Consider the following 16,414-nt stretch of genomic DNA (forward strand, 5'->3'; position numbering starts at 1 on the left):
AAGTCAAACTGTTTGTAATATTGAGGTTTATTATCAAAACACCTTATAGAACAAAGGCAATGACAGGTGACTCATGACAGAACAAAAAATTAAAAATTTGGTCTCTAAAAAAAAAAAAAAAAAAAAAAAAAAAAGTAAAATGTAAGCACAAACTGAAACACTTTCACCACTAACAAATGACTAACTAAAATAACATTGTTTTATTGTTACAAATATCTAACAAACCAAGTACGCTGAAGAGTAATTCAGATGATACAGAGTGTTTGAACATTAGAGACTAAATCAAATGTAAGCTGGAACAAGTTATGCATTCCTATCGATCCTAACGTCAATCTCTCTTCCGTTCAGCCGATAGCCGTTCATGGTCCTGCAGGCGCGCTCGGCGGTTTCAGGGTTGTCAAAGCGAACCACGCCACAGCCCTTGGACTTGCCGTTCTCCATCTTAATGTCAGCATACTGGACCATGCCTGCGGAGGGAAGAATACCAATGTTAGATGTTAATATAATATTAAACCCCAAATAAGGAGTGTTGATTTAATTTTTTAGAATCGACAGCGACCCCTACCACATGTGTTGAAGGTGTCCTTCAGCATCTTCCAGGTGAAGTCAAATGGCAGCTGAAAAACAAAAATCATTCAAAAATGATTAAAATCCTGCGAGACTGTGCTTTTCAAACAAATCAAGCTGAATTAACCTGTGCATAAATACTTACATTTCTGACAAAGATCTGGCATCCCTTCCTGACATTGCTTCCTCCAGTGCCAGGTCCTCCAGTTCCAGCTCCTCCGAAGGAATTTCCACCAAATCCACGATCCAGATCAGCAGAGCGATCGAACTGCCCACCAACACCTCCAGATCCCATCCGGTCCATGCCAGAGCTCATGCGGTCAAGGCCACCAGAGGGAAAGCGGTCGAGTCCTCCGGTGGAGCCCATGCGGTCGAAGTTGCTTCCCATTCGGTCCAGCCCGGTGTTGCCCATGCGATCCATACCCATCGGGGAGCTGAAGTCCATGCCAGTGCCCATGCGATCCAAACTAGACGGGCCTAAGCGGTCGAATCCAGATGGGCCGAGGCGGTCCATGCTGGAGGTCATACGATCCAGGCCAGGTCCAAGCCTGTCCATGCTCGGCCCCAGCCGGTCCATCCCCGAGCCCATCCGGTCGAACCCAGAACCCAGCCTGTCCAGGTCGGACACTCGCTCCATCCTGTCCATGCCCATCCGGTCCATCCCTGACATGCGGTCCATGTTGGTTCCCAGGCGGTCCATTCCAGAGTTCATGCGGTCCATACCCATTGAGTTTCCTATAAAAGTAAGGAAACAAAAGAAAAAATGAAGGACGGTATAATCAACTGAGCTGCCGTAAGCATTACAGACAAAATCCTGAAAATACTAACCCATTCCTCTTTCAAAGGAGTCTCCAAAATTATTGCGAGACATTCCCATTTCATTTCGCCCAAATTCCCTGTCAAAAGCACCACCAATCCCACGGTCCATCTCTGACAATGCAAGAGATGAAACCATTAGAAATGCCCAGCAAAACGTGAAAGTGCTCCACGCTTGGTTTGGAGTGCATCTCCAACACTTCCTTACCATTCATTCTGCCCATCCCTGAAGAACCAAAACGTTCCATGTTGTTCATCCCTCCAAAGTTCTCCATTCCTAACACAGATGAAAAGAGGGGCTTGATACAAGAGGGCACAACCCAAAACCTATGAACATGCTGGGTATGGGAATCTGATGCTTTGGATACCCAAGCTTAAAATAATAAAACGGATGATTTATACATGTAATGGAGCTCAAACTTCCTGCAAATGTTCCCCAATCATTCTTTAGGGATTTGAAATGGATTTGGGGGATAAATTGTAGTAATGTTTTTGAAATTATCTTTTATAAACGAGCGCTTACTTTGTTTTTATACCAAATGCAACTTAATAGTTACAGCTTCAGCCATTTAAAAAAAGGTCTAGTATGTACCTCCGCCCATACGACCTCCCATGTTGCCAAAGCCCATTCCATCCATTCCTACAGGTGAAGAGAGCAATGATGAGCCTCTGGTTTCACTTGTCTTTTTTTCCACAGGTATATCATTAAAAAAAAAAACTCCTAGTGACCGTTACCTCCGGGGCCCATGTTGCCCATTCCTCCTCCTCCTCCTCCTCCTCCACCACCACCACCACCACTACCACCACCTCCCCCTCCTCCTCCTCCTCCTCTGTTGAGCTGAGTAGCATCAATAGGCTGGCCACCTGGTCCCAGGCCCAAACCAATACCACTCAGTCCACCTATGCAGAGAAAATGGACTCAGTTTTAAGATTTTGTCTACACAACAAATTGTGTGTCAAAACAAATAGAGTGGACACATAGGGTAATTCACAATAAAGGTATTGAATAGCATCAGGCCTTCAGAGAAAGTAGTTACAACTGGGGTGTACCCCAAAAAAAGATATTTCATATATACTGATCTGCACCAAATTGAGATAACAACAATATATAAATAACCGGAATATGATACTGTAGTTCTAATCTTGATCTATCACAGCATAAGTCATCCAGTTCTCAAGCAAAGTAGGTGGCTGTAAAAACGTACCAACGACTCACTAGTCACCTGAATTGTGTTTTTAAGGTGTATACTTACGGGGTAGAGAAGCCCCTCTGTCTGGTGGTCCAAAGTCTTTGGGAAGGGATTTCTCATCCTGTAAAAAGTCACATTAAGACAATCAGAATAGGCTCATTATCAGAGCATGATGAGATCTAATGTACAGTCCAGGTAAGGCTACATACCAGTTTGACGTGCATGGTTCTGTTGAACAAGAGTTGCCCATTGAACATTGCTGCGAAATCATTAAGGAAATTATACCAGGAAGAAATGTGATGTAATTATAGTGAACAATAACAAGAACATGTGCAAATGAGCCAAAGGTTTTTCAAACGATACAGACAGCTTGAACTGCTTCAATGGGCATATCGAATGTCACGGTGCCCATGCCTCTACTTTTCCCATCCTTGTCCTCCAGAATGTCAGCCCTCACCACCATGCCTGCCATGCCAAACACCTCTTTCAGCTTCTTCCAGCCCACTTTGTAGTCAAGCTGTTGGCACAAGGAACAATTTGAGTAATGGTTAGGCAGCCAAGGCTGACTAAAGTTTCTCACATGAAACATGAAAGGATAGTTTGTATGTAACTGAAAACATTGCTCTTTTTTTTTTTTCATTTTACAAAGCAATGGTGCCAATTATTTACTGAATTCAGTTTGGTTTCCTGGTTTAACATCACTCAAATCCATACATTGACACTTTTTTGAGAATAAAACAAACAACTGGAAAAATCTGGAGCCTTACATTAGCCACAAAGATGGTGCTCCCGATCCTGCCGGCCTGGAGGCCGTGGATGATCTCGTTGGGGATGTTGGGGTTGTTCATCAGACTGGGAGGAATGTTGACCATGGGGCCATTTGGTCCAGGACCCATTCGATCCATTCCACCCATCCCTCCTCCCATTCCACCCATCCCACCATGGCCCCCTGGAGGACCTCCACCGTGAGCCTTGTTAATTTCCCTCTGAGCAATCACACCGTCAGGGTCCTTAAAAAAAGCAGAAAAATATGTCTCAGGCCAGTCCACACCTAAGATTTCTGTCTCATGGGCAAATTTCACAAGCGTTGTTATACTTTCTGCAGCCTACCTCTTTGACTTTGAGCGGACGTCCATTGAGGTTGTGCTTGTTCACCTTCTCCACAGCTTTCTTCATTAGTTCTTCAGTCCTAAACTCAACGACACTGACAGAAAAATATACAGTGAGAAGAATCAACAAATTCAATTTCTATAAACTACCCCCTCCAAACATCTCTTCTTAAAATACATTGGTGCATGATTTCCACATGGTTAACTTGAAAAGGACTGCGTTTCTATTTGGTCAGAGAGACTTTGACAAACAGTTGGAAATGGTTATAATAAATTGATATAGACTACTTACGCACAACCCTTTGTTGATTGAAGTCGTCAGAACAGGTCACACCAAAAGGAGTAAAGCAAATTTTTAATTAGTAAAAGTAATGGTTATGACAGATGTTTTAATTGGCAATTAGCAAATGTAGCAAAATAAACACTTTCATGCACAATCAAAAAGTTCAACAACACACAAGCCTACAGCCTTGGCCACAACTCTGTACTTCCAAAAATTACAATATTAATCTCATTGTTTTACCCAGTCAGTGACACAATACGAGCAAGTTTAGTGACTAAAGAGTTATTTTCCAACATCCAAAGGGCAGAAAATCCACAGAGAGACAGGATTCCCAACTACTAAGATATTGGAGGTAACTATTCCAGTAAAGCAGTTCTACGAAATGAGTTACGTTTAACGACCATCTAACAGCTTTATAACAACCTCTTGCAGACTAGACCACTTTAGATCATAGAGAGCAAATCCAGCAACCAAAAGGGACGTTGTCAACTACTGCAATCCCACAGGATTGGCTACGAGGAAGCTGAAGTCCTGTTATAAAGAGCATCAACCCTTCGGATGGCCTCAAGTCAGTGCCACAGACGACACCAAATAAAACACGCCACCGGCATTGTCACCATCTCACACACGCCGCCAGGTTTCTGAATCTGAACACTTCCCGACAATGTAAATAAAGAAACCAAAGCTGACAAACACAGGTTTGTCTAGGCTTATTCATTTTTTTATTTTTTTTTTTTTTTTTTATTTGTATGTATTTGCACTTACCCTCGATTTGCCTTCTGCGTCCATTAAGTGTTCCACGTACGTTACCTCACCCACTACAAATCAGATTCCAGAGACGACACACACCAAGGGGAGAGAAGCCGAGAGAACAATGGGGGTTTAGAGCAGAAACACAGGGAGGGCAGCCGGTGACAGTGAGCTCAGACTGCCAGTCCTGAGCCTTCCCCCAGCACCTCAGCAGCACAATCTGGTACAGGTCTACAAAAAACAAGCTCAAGTCTTTTTTTTTAACAAAAATTTAAGTTTTCTTAGCCTGTCCTTGTTGGGATTCTCCCAAAACACCAAAAGCAATAGACTGAGGACAACAACTGTTGAAATGGCCAACAGCCTTCCTATTTGGATATAATGCCATGAACACCACCTCCTACCTGAAGAGAATTGACCAAATAATTTCTAGTTGGCAAAACCCACTCGATGCCTCAGCCCATTTCATTGCAAACCTGAGCATACTTTTCGAAATGTCACCTTTTTAAACCTCAGGCTAATGCATCAATACATTTACCCATCAGCTGAGTCTAGGGGGAAACCTAAAGTTAGAAAACTAACCATAAACTTAATGACGATAAACTCCTCAGAATTTTGATTCAGCGTCAATCACAGCCACGCCTTTGTTCCAGGTCACGTGTCTGTTCAACAAATGGACATCAGTGACCAAACCTCTAGAGACAAGGACAGTGCATAAGAAGCTGCTTCATTTTGTAGACCTGTACCCCAAAGAAATCCCCAGCACATAGCTGCGTTTGGCACAACATGGAGATCTGCTGAGAAAACATTTGCTTGTCAAGGTCACACCTAAAAAAGAAAATGCAATTTAACTCCACAGTCAGTTGTCATAACACGAATACCTGGCCTTCCTTTTGAAAAAGGATTGTACCTTCCTTAACACATGCTTTACCTAGGAGTAAATGACAATTTAATGAATTACTCATGATACATTGAAGGCTTTCCAATACACCAAAAACTATACAACTGCTATCATTTAAATAGAACATTTAGGATAATCCTTGCAGAAATTCAAAATTGCTGTATCACAAAGCATTTCTTTTGTCATGTCTCCAAAATTTTGACCATTTGATACATCATGAGAGTCCATGTTATACTGTTAATTCAATTGCAACTGAAAACAACCTCTTCCTTGTTTCTGGGCAAAGATCTTTACACAACAGCGAAGTACTGTATAATGTTTTTCATGCATTTCTTGGGGTAAACATCTCATTATGCCGTTCATTATCCCAAACCAGTAATTATCTCATTAGTGGACTTGCTTTACACATGTACAACCTCCAATTCACTGGAACGTCAAATGCTTTTGGTAATCTCAATAGAGACTAAAATGTACAATATAACATCCAGGTTCACCGCACTTGTACAAAACTGCAGCAACTCCTTAGTTGACGGACAAATAAGAGAGACCTTGTCCAAAACCTTTGTTCCAAATAACTCCCACGAGATCTCGCACAACATTATACAACTCCAAAGAGCCCATCGGAGCTGCGGTGGTCAAACAAAATGACCCTGGATGCTGATCCTGATTGTGACTTTTTGTCATGTCTAAAGCAGACATGAATCTGTCCCTTATCTAAATACCTTACCTTTTTCTTTCATCAGGTCTTTGAGGGCTTGCCATTTCACATCGTATGGGATGTTGCTGACAAAAACGCGGTATCTTTTGTTTGGATTTCCATAAGGCTCGTAGCGACCACCTCCACTTCTCTTCAGGGGCCTCTCCTTCCTGCTCAGATTAGAGTCAATCTTGGGTTTTCCATTCATTTCACTGTGTAAACAGAACAAGGAATGCTCTCAATACAATAAAGCATCGTATTTACACGAATGTGAACATGTCTGTCCAGCTACATGACGAATTTAACATAATTAGATTATCAAGTGAATCTCAAAGCTGAAAGACAGATATTGTAGTTAAAATGTAATATAAAAGTGATTCGCTTGCAGATGGCTGTATAACAATCCCGACCGAAAACGCACCACAGATTCCGCCATTTCAATTTCTTTTTTTTTTTCTGGCCGTTGCTCTTTTGTTAAGAGCAAAATGAGGCCACTGCTGCAACTCAATCCTCCAGCCAACACTGAAGGGGTTGCTCTAATCTGATTATGAAACCTAAACTAATTAAGATGTTTAAGAAACAAATCCCCCTCCCCGCCTCCCCCCAAGTTTCGCGATATTACTCAGCAGCAGGTGAAGGTATTATTTATACACACCTTAATTGGTTTGAACTTTTAAAAGCAGTAAGTAAACGGTTACCAACGCAACTTGCACTTCAGCCGCATGGCGAGGCCGCCCTTTGGACAAAAGTGGGCCCGCGCTACGTTACACGACTTACCGACACATTAAAGTGTCGAAAATCAAATAACGAGCGGATGGAAAACGACAATCGCGTATTTTCTTACACAACCAAGTGGCTACGTGTCTCTCTGAAACCGAGTTACATTAGGTTACGTATCATAAAGCGGGTTCTTCCAGACAATAGACGGACCCTAAACACACGCTTCCCAGCAGACATTTTACATCATGTAAACAACTGAATACAACTCAGTGGGATCGTTGATACGTCATTTATAGTAACAACAGGGTGTATATATATATATATATTTTTAATGAACGACTTGTCGAAGTACAACACCACCGTCCTTCAGTATCGTCGAGGCTAACTCGATGGTAGGCGTCAACAAAGGAAACCTCGATGAATGGGCTCACCCCTGCTGCGGCGCCTGCTGCTGCTGCTGCTGGATCGCTTTCTCCGCATCGTTTTCGACCTGTTCGTTGGACATTTTCTAACGCAGTTGAGTGTTTTGGTTCAATTAAATCGTGTTGTTAAAAAAAATAAAAATAAAATAAATAAAGTTCGTTGATATTTGCGAGCGTATCGCTTTCAAAGGTGACTTTGACAGCACATTCAAGAGCTATCTGACTGGCAAACGCCGACTACCTCTGCGACACCTCGTAAGGAAAATGGCGGAATGAACGGTCAGGCTGAAAAGAAGAGGGAACTTGTTTCTTCTTCTCTGAGAAGTAGATGCGCCCTAAACTAACGTTTTCGGTGCGTACCGCCACCTAGTGTACTTCCACAGTCTGCAACATCACGACTTCAGATTACTTAAATTATATTCTGTATATTAAACCTGTTTCGTTTAAACATTAAAGAAAACAACAACATTTGAACCTCGAGTATTGAGTCCTGTATGTTCAAATCTTAACATAAAAAAAATAATAATATGTCCCTTTGTACATTAACTCTAGTCCTTGTACTTTTGGATTTTGTAATAATGTTTACCATCAGTGTTGAATCAAGGAATTCTAAACTACTACTTTTGATATTTTTTTCAAAAGTAAAAGTCATCATAAAGTAAGGGATTTTTTTTTTTAATAACAGTGCCATAAACTACATAGACAACTTGGAGATTAAAACATCCGTCAAATATAAATATATTTGTGTTTGATGGTGTGGGTGTGATCTTTTTGCAACTTTAAGTAACATGCACGCAGTATTAAACAATTCATGTTTTATTCAATAAGTGTCTCTATGGCTATTTCTCTGTGTCCCTCCTCTGTTACATTTTCTCTGTTTATCATTTTATTATCATAATTATTTTTATTTCATTTATTATCATAATCATTTTTACATATTATTACACATACCCTGCTTTATATACACTATATACTTTATCTACAATACTGCTTTATTCAAAATGTGCTGCTTGGTTTGTGCAACTGAATCATAATTTGACTTGCTGTCATTTGTAAATTCCATATTCATATATGTGCATTTTCAAACAATTCTTTTCTTTTTAAAGAACGACAGCTGCAGGCTGTTTCTTTCTTTTGTCTTCCACTAAACAAGCAATAATAAAAAAAACACATTGTTGTTAACCTTATACAGTTTGTTTAAATTATAATAATTATTTATGATTATGATATCATTATATATATTCAGTAAATGTGCGTTTATTGTTACAAGTAAAAAAAAAATAAAAATAACAAATAAATAAATTCTGCAGTAAACCGCCAGGCCTGAAGGCGGCGACAAACAATTCTGGATCATTGTTGTCACAGCGACATGAGCGGGGACGGAAGTACTGTTGGTTTTTGGTTAACTACCCTCCTAGCCTAAACAATATCTTATAAATAATCGTTGTACGTACCTCTGTAGCTTTCATGTATTTTAGAAAAACGGTCGTCGTAATACTAAGGAAACGGATCTTACGAACGGGTTTCTTCCTATTTGCAATTCAATAAAGTAAACGTAGCTTCGACATGATAACGTTAGCCGTAGCCTTTAGCATGGGGCGGATTTGATGAGCAGGATCGTTACCACATGCAATGAATGAATGAGCGCGTGTGAATTAATTAACAGTATTTACAGGTTGTGAAAAGATCGAATTCATAATATAATTAAAACCGAACAGCCATGGGTACCGGTGCTGATGTAAGGGATATTCTGGAGTTGGGCTTAGGGGATAATGACGGTCCCATCAGCAAAAAAGACCTCATCAACTCGGACAAGGTGAGCGACTATAAACCAAATACCCATAAAACACGTTATATTCCAGCATTCACTTGTTACTGACCTAAAATCCCATTTGAACTTCATTACCTGTGGTAACAACGTGAAGCCGGTGTTATCTCATGGTGACTGGATACTCAAAACACAACAACAAGCCTTTCCCAGGCAAAAGATATTGAGCTGATCGATGTGTGTTGTGTGTATGTGCTTGACGGTATTACGCAAATGTCTCTGTATGTGTAAAAACACATTTTTCCATCACGTTTCTCAGAAAAAAAGCAAGAAGGCAACAGAAACGCTGACCTTCAAGAGACCAGAGGGGATGCATAGAGAGGTCTACGCTCTGCTCTATTCAGACAAGAAGTATGGGTTCCCCTTTTTTATTTTTATTATTATGAGTTCATTAGTTCAGTGCATGATCACAGTTTTATTTACTTTTAAAGATTTTTAACTTGCATGAAGAAGAAAACAGGATGAACGTAAGAAAAGGGGGTAATTTTCCCACTTATATAATTCAAGGTAATTCATTAAAATCCAGAAAAGAAAGAGGAAAAATGACAACTTCTTCCATTATTTTTTGTGTTCAATAAGAAGTATGGTTAGTGAAACATTAAAAGGTTTTGTTTATACACTGCTGTATTCCCAGCCAAAGGTATGTGCTGTTTAATTTCCATTTATTAAATATCTATCAGATTATGTAACAAATAAAGCAGATTATCCCTTTATTTTGTAAACTCACTTTAACAGAGACTTTTTTCCCCCGTGTTAATCTACAGAGATGCACCACCTCTGCTGCCAAGTGATACTACTCAAGGCTATAGGACAGTCAAAGCCAAGCTAGGCTGTAAAAAGGTTCGACCCTGGAAGTGGATGCCCTTCACGAATCCAGCTCGCAGGGATGGGGCCATATTCCACCACTGGAGACGTGTGGCAGAGGAGGGCAAGGATTACCCTTTTGCTCGCTTCAATAAGGTAGGGATGACCGCAGTCTCCTTTTCAGTCCAATCCCCCATGTAGTACAAACACAAAGGATTCATTTTTACAGCTGACATTCTTACCCCTTAACTCATTTTAGTTATTCATCCTGACTGTATCTTCTCTGTTTTCCTGTTGGCTGAATAGACAGTGCAGGTGCCGGTGTACTCGGAGCAGGAATATCAAATGCATCTCCATGACGATGGCTGGACTAAAGCTGAGACAGACCACCTGTTTGACCTTTGCAAGCGCTTTGACCTACGCTTTGTAGTGGTCCACGACCGTTACGACCACCAGCAATACAGAGTAATGGATCATTCCCTCACCTACAGTACTCATGAAAAATCATAATCCTGTAAATTAAAGCGCATAATTTGTTACGACATTGTTCAATTTATTCTTTTCAGAAACGCTCTGTAGAGGACCTGAAAGAACGATATTATAGTATTTGTGGTAAGCTGACCAAAGTCCGTGCAGCTTCAGGGACAGAGCCCAAGATCTACATCTTTGATGCTGGCCATGAGAGGCGCCGTAAAGAGCAGCTGGAGAAGCTCTTCAACCGCACTCCTGAACAAGTAAGGAACTTTGTCTCTTGATTTGTTTTTAAATGCAGCTGTGAAGTATTACCCAGCCGAGATGAGACACCGAGCACAAACCAGTTATAACTGTAATTATTAAAGCAGTAATGCTTTTTGTAAAAAAACAAAACATTATTGCCAGACTTCAGTGTTGTAAATATCAAGATTGCACTTCTGTTGTTTCTCCTGCAGGTGGCAGAAGAGGAATATCTTATTCAGGAGCTCAGGAAGATTGAGACTAGGAAGAAGGAGCGGGAGAAGAAAGCCCAGGATCTGCAGAAACTCATTAAAGCAGCTGACACAACTACAGAGCTGAGGCGAGCCGAAAAGAGGGTTTCCAAGAAGAAACTCCCGCAAAAAAGAGAAACAGAAAAACCGGTATGTTACGCACTCACGCAAAAACAGCTAAGAAAAGCACAAACCAACCATTCATACCTGAGAAATATGTTGCAGATTAAAGGCTCATTAGAGAAAAGAAAAACCTTTAAATATTTTATATTATTGAAATGATACAGCTCTCATCCTCATGATAGTGCTTATACAGGGCAATGTTACACTGAAATAACAAAGATTTAGCTCTGTCTCAGTTTGTGTTCATAATTTTATATTATTATGAGGGAGCAGCTGAAGGAGCCCCTTTGTCTCCGTTAGTGAAAAACTGTTGAAGAGCCAAATAAATGAGATTTATTTCATAGCCAATATTATAATGCTTCCCATGTTTGGTCAATCCAAAGAGAGAGGATTAATGTGTTGTCTGTTATCGGTTATTTCTTCTTCTTCTTCAGGCTGTTCCAGAGACGGCTGGTATCAAGTTCCCTGATTTCAAATCAGCGGGAGTCACACTGCGCAGTCAGAGGGTGAGTGTATCTCGGTCCTGTAGAGCTATTCACATTACAAAAATGGAACACATTTTAAACTTTTTAGTTTGGCTCTGAAATGCTGTTGAGGAATTTAAAACATCAATCTGAAACAAAGCGCAAACCTGAAACTACAATATTCAGGAATAATCCCATTGTTTTTTTATCGAGCAGTTTTTCTGTGCTGTGGAATTGATGTAAAAACAATACGAAGCTTGAATTTTTTTAAAGTTTTCTTTTGCTCACTATTAATATCAGAATGATTTTAGTCAAAGCTTGTTGTTGATGTATGTGAGAAACCAGAGTTTCTGACATGAGGTATCTCTTATTATCACTGCGATGATTAATTCTGTTACTGACCCGCTAATATCTGTAAAACCCAGCAAGAGGACCTTTATTCATCTTCAAGACTGATGAGGAGCTGCCGCTCTCTATGGAAAATGCATTAGCACAGCTAAAGAAGTGGAGTGCTCCTCCAGCTAATCAGTCAGATAGAGTTCAGTGGATAAAGACATTTTGATCTGGCCCGCTGAAGTGCATTTCATACGAATTAAAAGCCCCGAGGTGGAGCTGTTTATCCTAATATCCCCGTTACCTTAAATCACACTCTTGTGTGTGTTTTTCAGATGAAACTGCCAAGCTCGGTAGGTCAGAAGAAGATCAAGGCCATTGAGCAGATCCTGCTAGAGCAAGGAGTGGGTGAGTATAAATAACGATTTCCAATTTGCTACCATTTCACAGTTATATTTTGTGGACTCTTCTCTGCAACAGACCTTGTTTTCAATGTAGCAGAGAAAATAAACAAATTATATAATCCTTGACATTTATTTTGAGTAACACCTACTTTAACCACTGACATTTTCGTGTCTGAACAAAAGAGAAGTCAGTGTGTTTGAACACGGAGTTATTTCTTGATCAAAACCAGTAGCAGTGGCTGCGTGCAGCATCTCGGCAGCATCAGTTGTCAGGAATGTGATGATAAAATAGAGTCTTTAAGATGTGGCTGTCATTGACTTCTACCTCACCAACAATAATATTTAAGCAAATAAGGCTTAACAGCTGTCTATATCTACATAATCTACGTCACATGCTGAATCAAACACTGTCCCGAACAGACGGGGACACATGCACCCTTGACTTCATCATGTTGTAGTTGCCATAATATCATCACACTTGTAAAAGTAGCGTTATAGTCGAGCGTTTTTAATCACGTTCCCTTTGTGTCTTCCTGTGGATCCAGATCTTAACCCGATGCCCACAGAGGAGATAGTACAGATGTTCAATGAGCTGCGTAGCGACCTGGTGCTGCTGTACGAATTGAAGCAGGCTCACAGCAACTGTGAGTACGAACAACAGATGCTGCGCCATCGATACGAGGCCCTACTGAAGGCCGGCAGCGGGGGCGGGTGTGGTGCGGCAACGGGGGTCGGACCGGTCCCCGCACCGCAGGGTGGGGAACTCAACGCCACAAACAGCACCGCAGCATCCACACCAGGGGGGGACACTCAGTCGTGGCCCAGTGCAGATGACATCAAGGTGGAGGCCAAGGAGCAGATCATTGACGTTGTAGGAGCACCGCTCACCCCCAACTCAGTAAGTCCGCACAGATCAGAGCCAAACTTTTGTAAACCATCTTCAATAACTGAGAGAGGATATCAACCTACCTTCAAACTGTTTTTATAAATACAGAAATTATAACATCTCCAAATAATAACTAGAATCCTGCTGGTGAAAGGTACTCACAATTCAAACACTGCATCATTTTGTATTATTTAAAAAAAACAAATGAAGCTTTTCATTCTGATGATGCACTACTATAAAATCTTTTGTCAGTGATTTAAAGTGGACAAAAAAAGCCTGTCAGTCAAGTTCTGCTGATCGCATTTAGAAGGTTTTGTATTCCTACCACTCAGCTGCCATTTGACATCTAATAGGTGAGAAGCCAGTGTGGAAGACAGCCTTTCTCACTGCACCAGGGACTCCTCGTGTTTATCTGGTGTTTCTGTGTGGATTTGGGTAGATCGTGTGAACCTTTGTATATCCACATAATAAAGTTCTGTGCTGGTAGATAGAAACAAGCAGCTACTAGCTCCAGATGTATTGATGAGACTCCCGACCCTCCCCAGACCAACAGTGGGAGTGACGAGTACAACAGTGAATTGATTTCAAATTGGTAGAAATTAGGGGCAATTAAGGGGGGAAAAAAATGACAGAAATTGCTGCACTTGTCACTTTGCGCCACATGGTGAGTCTGTCATTCATTAAACAACATTCACTATTCATGGCCGGTTTGCACAGCAGTTCAGCGAGCATGATCTAGAAATTGATTGTAAGCTCTGGTGACTGAAGACAAAGTGCCACGGAGAGAGAGGTGAACCCTGCCACAGCCTGATGTTACCGTCTTGTGTATTACATTTCAGCGCAAACGGAGAGAATCGGCATCCAGCTCGTCTTCAGTGAAAAAGGTGAAGAAGCCGTGACGAGAGCGGCAGCTTGTACACACTGGAGAACAAGGGATTGTGTTACTTTTTCTGATCACAGTGGGAGATGCCTGTGAGTGTTACGGCCGGACAGGGGAGACACAACGGAGCCGTATTGCTGTCTGTTTACGAAGAAACACCACTGCCTACACACACACACACACACACACACACACACACACGCACACGCACACGCACACACAACTTTTCACCTACTAACGAGGCCTCTCCAGCCCCTCCCCATCTGGCCTACCCAACAGCGCTGTGACAAAAGCAACGACTGAGTGACATTTCATTCCATTACTGCTCGTCTCCCTGCCTCCACCACTGCTTGGCCTTAGATGAGGCAAGATCAACTGTAAATTGCCAGGCTGAGCTAATCGGGACATGGGGAAGAAGGTGGGAATGACTGGGTAATTGAAATGAATTGGAATGAAAGAACAGTCTCCGGGAGTGGGAGGTCCTCGAGCCGCAATGCTCATTTGACCCATCTTTTTTTTTTTTTTTCGTGTGTAGCCTAATCATGCCATAGTGTTTACTGGAAATGTGTTTTTGTGTTAGCCTGTAGTACTGGCTCCCTCTCCACCTCGGGTGCATTTCGTTTTCGGTCACGGATGCCGCTTTCATTTGCTGCACATTCTTTATGTTGGACTAGTGGGGCTGATTTATCTTGTTTGTCCTCAGGTGACCTTGACGATGCTTTAGTCAATGATTCAATAAATATCATTGTTTTTTTCTTACTGTGGGCTATGCATGTTTGTCGGGGTAGCACTCCCTTTCACTTCTCAAGTCTGTGTTCTCAGATGAGATCTTGACTTGTGGGTAATCAGTGTTGAATACACATTTGTTGAGGAAATTTTAGGATCGTGACACTCTTACCTTACCTGTCATCTAAGCTAAGTGACAACTAATGACTTCATTAATATGATAATTAAGCTGTGATCATTCGTAGGTTGGCACAGCCATTGAAACTTCATTAGGTTTCCTCCACGTAATATTTCTAATTGCATGTCAATTATGTCGTTTAGCCCACTTAGACATTAATTTCTATGCAAATTTTGAATATGTTTGGGGAGCACGGTGATTTGAGCAGACTGTGTGTGTGTGTGTAGCCTATATACACTACACCTATCTATGTAGCACTACACCTATAAAATCGGAATATTTCGGCTGCAAATGTCTTCAAATTGTATTCACCGTATTTGGTGGTCTTTTTTTTTTCCTAAACAAAATTCCTATTACAGAAAACTATTCAGTGGTTATTAGAGCACGAGCACTGAAAGCCTTATTGTTCTTCAAGGAATTATTATTCCGCGTTATTATTATTTTCTGTAAACAACTACATTTTTGAAGGCTTTATCACATTCAAAAACTCATGAAAGTTGGTACACGCGTCTCTCCCGGTGAAAAATTTAGTATGTTAGTGGAGTCGCGAGTGAGCGCGGCCAAATGGCTCGCTAGCGCCCCCTAAAGAGATCCCCCGGCGGCTACATTTACCTATATGCACGAAATTCGGTGGACATGTGTATCACACTAGACGTACAAAAAAGTTCCAACGCACCATTACGTCAACTCAACAGGAAGTCCGCCATTTTCAATTCAGTCGCCATTTTTGACGATTCACACACGTTGTACTTGAACAAACTCCTACAGATTTTGTCGGACCGACTTAAAATTTAGTCTCTGCACTCGTAACATGTTTGGAATTAAAAATTATCAAAATAATTTGTTTTCATCGATCGGTGTGCCCGTGGCGTGACGGCCAAAAAGTGACCCAAAAGTCATACTATAACATGTCATACAAAAAGTGACCCAAAAATGACCTTTGGGTCCCTTTGCTATAGTATGACTTTTTTTTTTTTCATAATTTGGATGACATGCTATATTATGATTTAAAAAAAAAAAAAAGTCATGACAAAGGGGGGACATGAACTCCAAACCTTCTTGCTGAGAGGCAACAGTGCATTGTGACAACTCTTGGCCTCACAGCAACCTATAACTCCACCGTCCACAAATATTCATTCAAATGTGACCAAAATTGCCGCAGACATTTCTTTGGATAGTAGATATGCGTGTTTTCAAGGGGGTCTGCAGTGATATTAAATATCTCCCTGTAATGTGAGAATGTAATGTCAGAGCTGGAAACGACCTCATGAGGATTTGGGTTCAAACCCCGCTCAAGGTAATCCACACAGTTCACAGCCAGCGAGTCCCCCTAAGGGTAAGCCACACGGTTCACAGAGGGATGCGGCCAAG

General features: G+C 41.3%; 2 protein-coding genes across 4 annotated transcripts; one reads left to right on the forward strand and one right to left on the reverse strand.

Annotated features, from left to right (window-relative positions):
* Positions 1-9: 9 nt before the first annotated feature.
* Positions 10-7,728, reverse strand: hnrnpm (heterogeneous nuclear ribonucleoprotein M). Of its 3 annotated transcripts, XM_069150548.1 has the most exons (16): positions 7,462-7,728; positions 6,341-6,522; positions 4,731-4,783; positions 3,975-3,982; positions 3,684-3,777; positions 3,341-3,583; positions 2,937-3,090; positions 2,783-2,832; positions 2,637-2,694; positions 2,119-2,283; positions 1,976-2,023; positions 1,592-1,660; positions 1,396-1,497; positions 713-1,302; positions 566-617; positions 10-467 (listed from the first exon to the last, which is right to left on the reverse strand). In XM_069150548.1, the coding sequence occupies exons 1-16, from the start codon at positions 7,533-7,535 to the stop codon at positions 304-306; spliced, it is 2,106 nt and encodes a 701-aa protein (XP_069006649.1). In that variant the 5' UTR covers positions 7,536-7,728; the 3' UTR covers positions 10-303. The 3 variants fall into 3 exon arrangements, with proteins under 3 accessions (XP_069006649.1, XP_069006648.1, XP_069006646.1); XM_069150547.1 differs by lacking the exons at positions 1,396-1,497; positions 6,341-6,522; positions 7,462-7,728 and having other exon boundaries at positions 3,975-6,327; XM_069150545.1 differs by lacking the exons at positions 1,976-2,023; positions 6,341-6,522; positions 7,462-7,728 and having other exon boundaries at positions 3,975-6,325.
* A 1,101-nt stretch (positions 7,729-8,829) lies between these two features.
* On the forward strand, positions 8,830-14,898 carry dmap1 (DNA methyltransferase 1 associated protein 1). The gene is made up of 10 exons (XM_069150550.1): positions 8,830-9,268; positions 9,540-9,631; positions 10,045-10,240; positions 10,391-10,549; positions 10,651-10,818; positions 11,014-11,199; positions 11,607-11,678; positions 12,305-12,377; positions 12,919-13,271; positions 14,099-14,898. The coding sequence occupies exons 1-10, from the start codon at positions 9,173-9,175 to the stop codon at positions 14,156-14,158; spliced, it is 1,455 nt and encodes a 484-aa protein (XP_069006651.1). The 5' UTR covers positions 8,830-9,172; the 3' UTR covers positions 14,159-14,898.
* The last annotated feature ends 1,516 nt before the right edge of the window (positions 14,899-16,414 follow it).

Source organism: Embiotoca jacksoni, unplaced genomic scaffold (assembly GCF_022577435.1).
Source record: "Embiotoca jacksoni isolate LCO1_2020_lvr unplaced genomic scaffold, fEmbJac1.0.p SCAF_16, whole genome shotgun sequence".
In the NCBI taxonomy this organism is placed as follows: Eukaryota; Metazoa; Chordata; class Actinopteri; family Embiotocidae; genus Embiotoca; species Embiotoca jacksoni.